We start from the raw sequence: 10,418 nt of genomic DNA on the forward strand, positions 1-10,418 counted from the left end.
AAACTTTTTTGGCTACCCTGTTCGTATTTTTACCCCAGACAGGAAGGGTTAGGACTGCGCGAGGGGGCCTGACAATACCTTTAGCGAGGCGCGCTTCGTTAGGAGAAAAGCCACGCAAGGGTTGGAAAATACTCCCCAGTAAGGAACTAAGAATGTATGCAGCGAGTTATATAAGCATGTTTTTTTTTTTTTTTTTTTTTTTTTTTTTCCTCCGAGTACCAACAGGTACGCGTCTTCTATTGCAGGACGACAGTCACAGGGATGAGTGACCACACCAGTTTAAAAGACAATATATATTTTTTCTAAATTATACTGACGATATGTGCCCCTTTTTAAAGTCCACTTTAAATTTATTAGCGGCGCATCGTGGGGAGAGCTGCGCCATTTTGTGAAATTCGACTAGGTGCAATTTAAAAAAAAAAAAAAAAACTCCCACTTTAACTTTCTAAAACGAGTACCGCGTGAGTGTACCCAACAGGGTGAAGGAACAAAGGAGTAACAATCACATGGCTGATTTATTTTTTCCCCTTTTTTAAGGTTCCATCTACCATTTTGAAGGGGTCCCCTTCGTTGCATTAACCCCTCCTCGGCATGGTAAATCTGCCTTGCGCAATAGGCCTTATGTGATTATCCATTTTGGGCATTAAGGAAGAACCACACGTGGGGAGCGCAAAAAATGGGCATCCCCATCAAAGGGGAAAAATACATGCATGTGATGAATTGCCCCCAAATAGATCAACTTTACGCGTTAAGTTAAAAGGTGCCAATTTTGCAAAAAGTCATGTGAAGAAAAAGGGGAAAAATTCCTTCTCCTTTTCGTGTGCACATAAATGGACATTTGTCACGCTACACATTTGAGAGAGCGCCTTTTTGCTCACAGAGCTGAATTTTATTCTGCAGTTATACGCAGTGGGGATGTCTTGATGGCATGTCCAGGTGGCAATTGGCACAGATCGCCACAGCTCCAGACCTCTTAACAGAAGAGGTGCGCCCCTTCTCCATGCGGGTGATCAATTTGTGCAAAACAAAAAAAAATGGTAAAGTTCGAAACAGTTTTAAAGGGGCGAGGAACAAAAATGATCTCCCAGTTGTGCCAAAAATGGAGGGACTAAACAAAAAAAAAAAAAAAAAAGAGACACCTACATGCAATATAGACATATAGGGTTGTTCTACATGGTGATAGAAAAAAAAGAAAAAATAATTATGTCATTTTGATGATGCTAAAAAAAAAGGTCAAAAGGGTTTTTAAGCCCACTATGGAATGGCGGTTTGGCTAGAAAGGCTCTTCATTCTGATTTTTTTTTTTTTTTTTTTTATTTTATTTCCTATCGCCACGCTCTCTTGCTGATTTTGAGCACTTCTTAGTACTGCTTCTTTAGCGGTTTCCTCTTTTTAATTTCAAGCTAAGTGTGTAGAAGAAACGTTTTTTTTTTTTTTTTTTTTTTTGGATTGTCTCCTTTGTGCAACTCGTTCTGTCCAGACTATTTTGTACAATCCAGTTTGTCCAGCCTATTTTTCCCGTTCGTGTGTAACTCGTTTATCAAACTCGTCATTTTAATCACCCCAGTTTGGCGTTTACCATTTCTCCCCCAGCAGTTTGCCTCATCTCGACTTCCTCCCAACAGTCCCCCCAAAAGTGCTGTCATTTTAGGAGCCTTTTTTTTCCCAGCAAATTGGTGCCCTTCCATTCTTCAGTCGTCCTTTCTCTTCCTCAAAGATGATGCCGACGATGGAGACCTTCACCCTTCTCTTGGCGATTGTCCTAATGCTTTACCTTAATCCTGGAGGTAAGTCCTGCCCCAGACCCCACACATGCTGGCATGTTCACATATAAATATGCCCACGTGCGCACATTTTCTGTTTGTATTTTGAACGTGGATGTAACGAATGGAGAGCTCCTTTTGGGGGCCATTCCTTTGGGGGCCATTCCTTTGGGGGCCATTCCTTTGGAGGCCATTCATTTGGAGGCCATTCCTTTGGAGGCCATTCATTTGGAGGCCATTCATTTGGACCCCTTTTTTTTTCTTTTAACCCTGGCGCAGATTACATGTCATCCTCTGACACCATCGGAGGTTAATCGAAAAGAGAAGAAAAAAAAATCCGAAGGGATTAAAAAGGGGGCCGTGTGGAATTGTCCAAATGGCACACTTACAGCTTTCATTTTTATCTGCGTGTTTGGAGAAAGGGGTGGTGGTGGTAGTCATGCATGGGTATACTCACTGACACGCAAGTGGAAATATACACGTGCATGTGCCTCCACCCCCCACAAAACTGCAGAGGTGTGTGCATATAAGCACTCCTGTACGTAAACACGCCTACTTACGCTTGTTCTCCACCTCCCCTGTGCAGCCTTTGAACCCTTAAGTAGCACCAACCGATGTAAGATTAAGACGTGATGGCCCCTCACTGCAATTGTAGAGGAGCTAACCGAAGAGTTTAACCTATCGGGCGAACTTCTCCCGGAGGCGCAAATTTTTTTCTTTTCTTTACCCCATTTTTGACCCCCTTCCCATCACATTTCAAATGAAAGGCTCCAATTCAGCGAACCCTAGCAGGAAAGGTACTTCACGTGGAAATGCAGCAAAAAGGAAAAGATGAAAAAGGGAGAGCTGGACAAAAAAAAGAGTCCCATTTTAACAAGAACAGCTACCTCCACGTGTATAATTTTTTTTTTTTTTTTTCTTTCTCTCTCCCGTATAACCATTTTTGCAGAACGAGGACTCGCTTCTGCAGGTAGGACAAAAAGGACAATTCGAGAAATGAAACGAGCAAATGAATGACCCACGAACGTTTCGCACGAACGTTTCTCATAAACGAATAAGTGCGCATACTCACGCGCCCTTATCATTTCTCTCCGAACGCGTAATTATAGATGATCAGCCCTCGTCGAGCACTGGAAGTAAGGCAGCAGACAGATCGACGCCTGTGCGCGACGATTTAGACGAGCGCAAGTGTGTGCTTACTTAGAGGGTGAAGGAGCCGACTGATGATGAGAAATTTTATGTATTCACTTTTGCCAGGCATCTTCACCGCGCCTTCACTACGTCTTCACCGCTTCCTCGCACGTGTTGCCTACCTTTGTTCCACCTGTTTCTTACCCATTTTCGCCCCCTTTCCGCCTCTCTCCCCCCTAGAGTCCTATAAATCGATCGTGGAAAAAAGTAACCCCCGAAAAAGAAAAAAAACTCACAAAGGAACAAGTGAGCAAAGGAAAAAGCCAAACAAAGGCATAGCTACAAACGATGCGCACAAAACTAATTTTTTTTTTTCCCCCCAAATTCCCCCCCTCCGAATACACCATCAGAACGTTCTTTATCCAATAAACGAGCATGTAAGGAGGAGCGAGCGTGAATTGTTGACAGTGGTCAACGAAGAATTTAAGCCCGACTCGCCTGCACAAAAAGGAGGAAAAGGAGCGAAAAATAGCGCAAAAGAAAGCAAAAGGGCGAAAAATAGCGCAAAAGAACAAGTTAACCCCCCTTGGCCCCTTTTCCCTTCATTTTAGTCGTCGTGCCGGATGATCAACCCTTACCCACTGGCAAATGTAGGGGCTTTAGAAAATCCCTAAGTTCTGCGCTAGCGGAATATATGCCAATAAATGTAACATTTTATTTTTCCCCTTCCTCCCTTTATTTTAGATACGAGCGTAGATGTGCATGCAGAAGGTAGTCCAATGCATCGCAGAAAAAAAAGTGACCCCCCCTGATGGGAATGATTACAAATGTGCATCAAAATAATTGCACAGAGGAGAAACCACAGTTGTCTATTTTTTCACCAATCCCTCCATCTTAGAAATAGAGCTAGATCGACTACCACGCAGAAAAGAATGTAACTGGAAAAAAAAAAAAAAAAAAAAACAACAAAAAAAGGAGTGAATAGCAATTATCCGCGTGCCACTTAATAATGGTTGATATATCAAAACATATCCTTTTAATTTACCTCTCCATCTTAGTCGTGGAACCAGAACCTATCCCTAGCACGAGCAAAGCATGTAAGTGGAAAAATAGGCCAACATCAGTTATTAATAATTAGCAGTGTGAGCCCAACTGGTGCTGCAGAATCAAATCACTTGTCTTTTCTTTCCTGCCTTTATCCTAGTCTTGGAACCAGAACCCATCCCTAGCACGAGCAAAGCATGTAACTGGAAAAATGGGCCAACATCAGTTATTAATAATTAACAGTGTGCCCCCATCTGCTGCTGCAGAATCAAATGATATGTCTTTTCTTTCCTACCGCTATCTTAGCCATGCGACGAGAACCTACCCCTCACCCAATTAAAAAGCAGATTTCTTTCGCGGGCGAAGATGGTAAATGGGAAAATAAAACAATTCCAGTGATTAATGTTTAACTGTGTGCACCGAAAATAATCAGATGATGCACCAAGCAATGCATTGTCCCCCTTTTATTTTTTCCCCTCCCCCACAGATGTAGAATCGAACCCTATGCCATCCACAAGCAAAGCAGGTAAAACAAAAAGTGAGTGAGGCTGCGTTAGAAAAGAGGAAATATGACTTGGCTCAAACGTTACGATATAAAAAATGTTCAGTTCATGATTTTTTTTTTTTTTTTCTCTCGAATTTGTTACCCCTTTGAAGCTTCCACCGAAGCTCCTTTCGAATCCCCCTTCGAAGTTCCCACCACGGGTAGGCAAAAGAGGAAGAAAAGAAAAAAAAAAACACAATTACGCATTTACGCAGTTACACAATTGCACAACTACACAACTGCACAGTTGCACACTTTTTATCCAAAGTGAAAGCTTAAAAATGGGGGGAAATGTAAAGGACGCTCCCCACTGTATTCACATTTCGCACCTTCCCCCTTCGAAACGCAAAACTTTAGAACCTACAGATACCACCAGTAGCCGCCAAGACAGATTCTTCAGAAAAAAACCCAAGGAATCAAAAGATTTAATTCCTAGCTACTTGGACAGCATATTAGACAGCGACGTGTTAAACTATTACGAACAGAATATGGGAAGCATACACAGTGAGGTAACAGATGCTTTTTTTTTTTTTTTTTTTTTTTCTTCTTCTTCTTCTTCTCCCGATGGCGGAGAGACAACAGAGTGCACATTCGCTCCTCTCACGTGATGACCCCCCTTCCCCCCTCAACACACAGGACATGGATGTAGAAAATCTATTCGACGAGTTGTGTGTACAAACGTACGTCATGTCCGCACATCTAATGGTGCATGGTGATGCAAACCAGAAGGAAAGTGCCTATATGAGCATATGCAGAGATTGTCACCATTTCTTCGTGAGTGATAAGGAGTGCCTAGATAATTCGATTAACATGTCCATAAAGAATGATAACGAGAAGGAAACAGGTAGGGAAATAAATGCGCGTGTACACCTCATTGGGGAAATAACTTAAGTCTTTATCACGACATTTTGTTCATTTGGTTCACTTTGTTCATTTTTTTTTTTTTTTTTCTTTTTTTTCTTTTTTCCCCCCTTTTGCACAGTCATCAAAGTGCCCTTGTTAGGCCTGCGGTATGCGAAATCAAGTAAGTAAATGGGGAAAGCTGACGGTACAGATATGGGTGTCTCCATCGGAGCAAAGCCGAGTCAATCACTTGGTTAATCTGCCCGATGGGGGGTCACTCCCCGGTACACCGTTCTCTGCACAGTCTTTAATACTTCCACTGTGTGTGATTTAACGTTTCCACTGCGTGAGATTTAACGCGTTCACAGCATAGCATTAAATGGCTACGCCTCACGTGCACCCCCTCCCACAGATAAGTCAGACCAGTCCTTTCTGGTGAACTTCCCAGTGACGTACATCCTGTCAAAGCTAACGTCCAGCGTACTCAACATGGATTCGTACGATACAAAGAGCATGTCAATAACATGTGATATTTTGAGGAAAAAATTGGAAAGAGATATAAATGAAAATTTAGTAAAGTTTCCAAGCGATATGGGTATTTTCTCGGACTACATTTTATCGTATAAGAAAAATTTTAAAAATGAAATGAGTAACAACATAAAGGACCTGTCGGACCCACTGCACAGTTGTAAAGAGTTGTTGAGGTCATTTGAAAATATGGAGATATTAACTACTTCCTTGCTGAACAAGTCAGGCACAAAATATGCGGAACATCGAGCTAGCCAAAAAAAAATGGAAAGTTTTGTTTTCTCCATTTTCAATTTCAATTACAGAGAATATGATATAAATGTTCATATTAAACTAATATACGATTTTTCCCACATAATTTATGGCATCATAGAAAGGGTTAAAAAAGTCTACAATAACGATATCAAATTTTTATTTTTAAAAGATTTGGAGACCCCTGAGTTCTTTTTCTTAAGAAATAATTTGAACATAAAAAACATTTGCTCCATAAATATAATTGCCACAATTTCTTGGTTTTTCAATCAAGTGAATATGGGACTATATAACAAGAACAAAACGGTTCCGTATTTATTTATGAAAAAATTCTCATATAAAAATATTGAGAAAATAGTCAAAATGGAAAGCATCCAGAAGAATGTGCCAAAAGAGTACATCACGGATTTGTGCATTAATACCATGGCAGAGATGGTCGATATGGTCGGTTCGGCTTTGATTGCTTACCAAAATGACAATTTATCAGAACTTGATGAAGAAATTGATGCGGCGGAACATGCACGAGACACATCGTCAGGTAGAGACACCCCCAGAGCGCAAAGTCCAGTGTCATCGTCCGGTGGAGACACCCCCAGGGCGCAAAGTCCAGTGTCATCGTCCGGTGGAGACACCCCCAGAGCGCAAAGTCCAGTGTCATATATATCTCTATTATTATCATCCCCATTGGGACACATACCCTACTCCTTTTCACCGGACCCAGCTGTTCCTGCATCACCACCTCCACCTCAAACTAGGAAAGCGGTAACCCCAAAATTTACCTTCTCCAACATAATTAAATACGCAGAGATGTCCCTTCTAAAGGAAAGGCTAAATGTACTTCTCGTAGAAGATACGTCAGACGGTGGCAGCAGCAACGAATCCCAAAAAGATATACAGACCTTACAGAAGAACTTTTGGGCCAGGGAAAATTTTATTTGTTTAATGAAAATTTTCTCAAGCAAAATGAATTTTCACCTTTCTGGATTGCAAAAATCCTTCCTACAAAAGCTTACACTTGAGAATTATAAATCGTACGCAATTTTAAATAGACCCCTTGATGATAGAAATCATATGTACTTTTGCAGCTTGCCCGGGGAGTACTTGATTCACAAAATATTTTCTTCAAAGTTTTTTTTCATGATTAACGTTTACAATTGAGGTTCGCATGTCGAGGCGGTTGTGCTGTTCTCGGCACACGGGTTCTTTTTGCTCCCGTTTGCCCCCTTTTTTCCGCGTTTCTCCCACATTTCTTCTCTTTTTTTGGCCCTTTTCTACCGCTTTTTTTTTGCCGCTTTTTTTTGTGATCCTCGCCGTTTGCCCGTTTGGCCTCATTTTTTACGTTCCATCATGATCTGCCTGTCAAACTGAAGTGCATTTTTTAAAACTTTTTTTTTGTTTCATCCCCCCGTGGAACACTTATTTGTAAATTAGCTAACTGCACAAGTGCTGAGAAGCGAGCCACGAACGTGTGCCAAACGCACTGCACATCATGGTTCACCGAAATGTGGCACTATTGCCACGTAACAGTGAAAACAGGAGGGGAAAAGGGGTCAACGCGCAAAAAAAAAAAAAAAAATAAAATAAAAAAGAATAAATAAAATAAAATAACAACAAATAAAAGATAAAATAAAATATGACAAAGCGAAACCACCATTTTGAGGGCTGCTCGAAGACGCGTTGAAAGTTGCCGCAAAATCTTCAGCCCCCAGGCTGGCAATACGAGCAAGCGCGCACAGATGAACAGGTTTACCCCCTCACACATTTAGACCGAGCGACGCACGCGCACATGTATTCATTTCCCCCTACCCCCCGACAGCTAGCATCATAAATTGCATTTTTCCCCTCGCAAAATAAGGTCACATGTGAGCACTTTTTCTGTTTCCCTTTTTTTTTCTCACCAAGACGTCCACCCCCCATTGGACCTTTTTAAACACGCTTAATGGGCTACTCCTACTGCTGATTATGCAACACCTTTCGTGCCCATGCGCATGCGCATGGACGGGCGTTGTTCTTTTGTTGGGGGGAGTGTTTTACTTCCTTTGGCATTACCTAAGTGAAAGAAAAAAGGATCTCCTCACTTGGTTGAAAGAAAAGGAAAACGTCAGCTTCGTAATTGCACACCCAGATGATGAAATTATGTTTTTTTTTCCAACCATAAAATTATTATTTGAAAAGAAAAAAAAAGAAGAGATTTTCCTTCTCTCTCTAACAAATGGGGATTTCTATAGCCAGGGGAAAATCCGAGAAAAGGAATTGTACCATGTTTGGTCCTACCTAGGGGGGGTCAAAAACAACTGCAAAGTTATGAATGATCCGGATGTGCAAGACGGTTCGGCCCTCTGGAATGACCAACACCTTGCAGACATCCTAGCAGACTACTGCACACGGTGTAACATAAGCAACGTAAGTTTAAGCCATCACGCGAGAGGGCAGCCCCAGTGTGCGGGCGAAAGATATACATATGTGAGTATGTACGAGCGCTTATTCGTGTTCTATGCCCCTTTAGGTCCTAACATTTGATGGCTACGGAGTGTCTGGCCACCCCAACCATATTAGCGTCCATCGGAGTGCGCGGTAATGCTGGCACTGAGATGTGTCTGCACAGGGAGAGACACATGTGTGGAGACGCGTGTGCGTACCTTTCGGCATCATCCCCACTGCTCTACATGGAGAAACACACGGGGGTGTCATTTTATGCCAACTTTGTGCGGACGCCCATCCATGCCCACGCATGAAGAAGTGGCAAATCCTTCTGTACCACTATGGAAGCGCACATTTTTACGCACTTGCAAAAAAAAGGAATCCCCACCCCCATTTTGCGCCTTTCAGATTGTTGTCGAAACGGATGGGCATAAAAGTACTTACCCTACATTCGACCCATTTGATAGTTAAATACTTGGGCATGTTTTCCCTGCCCTTTCTCCTACAGAAGAGGTAGATTTTTTCTTATTTTCCAGCATATGGTGGAGCAGTTCGTTCGTTTCGCCTTGTGACACGTTTGCCTATGCAGCATTTCGCATTTGCCGCTTAAACGATTCTTTTTTTTTTTTTTTTTCCTTTTTTTTTACACCCCCTGGTAGATTTCTGACGTTTCGGTTTAATCCCGTCTTACTGCTACGGTGCGAGCATTGAAGGGTTATATGTGCGAAGAAAAGGGGGACTTTTTACCAAGTTTATGTTTTTTCTTGCCCTTCCTTTTTTTTTCCCTCCCCAGGTTGATGTACCTCTACAGGTCCCAGTTCGTGTACTACCGCATTCTGTTTTGCCTTTTCTCTCAGTAAGTGCATGCCAAGTGAGGGGCAGGGAGTGCTAAGCGGTTGCGCCAGGGCAGTTGCAAACGCGCTGCTTCGGAGTTGCTTCATGCAGGTCCTTTGGCAGTATGTATGGTGCCATCGGCGGTACATGGTGCCAACGGCAGTACCTGGTGACTTCCGTTTGAGAGCACCCCCTAATCGCACTGCAAACAAAGCAAACACATTGCACATGAACGTTTTGCCCACGTGCTGGTGCAACTCCTCCGCAGGTACGCCTACTTCAACGCCTTCGACTTGATCAGCTAAGTCTAATTTACACTTTAATTTTTTTAAATTAAAAAATTCGTAAGGGGGGTAGAGTTATATACATATATACATATGCGTACATATATATTCAAAATTGGTGGGTGGATTACTTGTAAAAAATGGGAGCGTAGTAAAACGCGTGTGCATGACGATGCGGCCGCGGTACTGACAAGCATATATATGTTTATATACGCGTACGCACAGACGAGCGCACCGCGCACATATGCCTTCTCTACACACACATGTGTGTGCGGGGTTGTGTTTTTTTTTTTTTTTTTTTTCCATTTCGCTGTATATTTTGCAACACAGTATGCACACTTCCTCTCTTTCAATCTCTCTCTCTCTTTTTTTTTTTTTCCCATTAATTTTACACGCAATGAATAACTGATGAAGTATCATCGAAATCAAATACACACACGAATGCATATATGTCTAGGTATATAATATACACATGATGAATTGTTAAAAAAAAAAAAAAAGGGACCATTCAATTTTGCATTTTAAAACGAAAAAAATGGGGAATATGGGGAAAAAAAAAAAGAAAAAAGGGAAAGAAAGAGGGTAAAAAAAAAAAAAAAACACAGTTACAAGGAAACATTTTTTTTTAAAAAAATGACAGCAATGGGGGGTTGATAGAGGGGGATATGCAATAAAAAAAAAAGATCATTTAAAAAAAATTGGCATTTATTTTCTTAAAAAAAGGGCACACGCGCGGGTACATGTTTACGTACACACACATAGGCACGCACGGAT

At 41.7% G+C, this 10,418-nt stretch overlaps 1 protein-coding gene across 1 annotated transcript, besides 4 other annotated features; it reads left to right on the top strand.

The window, feature by feature from the left end:
- Positions 1-1,717: 1,717 nt before the first annotated feature.
- Positions 1,718-9,665, top strand: PVX_114345 (hypothetical protein, conserved; the record flags this gene model as incomplete). Its single annotated transcript, XM_001616207.1, has 24 exons — positions 1,718-1,787; positions 2,043-2,072; positions 2,350-2,379; positions 2,531-2,560; positions 2,713-2,733; positions 2,873-2,899; positions 3,135-3,161; positions 3,305-3,331; positions 3,506-3,544; positions 3,639-3,665; positions 3,793-3,828; positions 3,953-3,991; positions 4,099-4,137; positions 4,426-4,464; positions 4,596-4,643; positions 4,849-4,991; positions 5,119-5,326; positions 5,465-5,506; positions 5,738-7,232; positions 8,166-8,508; positions 9,035-9,039; positions 9,186-9,200; positions 9,320-9,382; positions 9,629-9,665. 24 exons carry the CDS (start codon positions 1,718-1,720, stop codon positions 9,663-9,665), a joined length of 2,880 nt encoding a protein of 959 aa, XP_001616257.1.
- Positions 3,723-3,745: a microsatellite.
- Positions 3,773-3,793: a microsatellite.
- Positions 8,344-8,364: a microsatellite.
- Positions 9,666-10,050: 385 nt separating the features above from the next.
- Positions 10,051-10,182: a microsatellite.
- Between the last annotated feature and the right edge of the window lie 236 nt (positions 10,183-10,418).

This window comes from Plasmodium vivax, chromosome 11 (assembly GCF_000002415.2).
Source record: "Plasmodium vivax chromosome 11, whole genome shotgun sequence".
Taxonomy (NCBI): domain Eukaryota; phylum Apicomplexa; class Aconoidasida; order Haemosporida; family Plasmodiidae; genus Plasmodium; species Plasmodium vivax.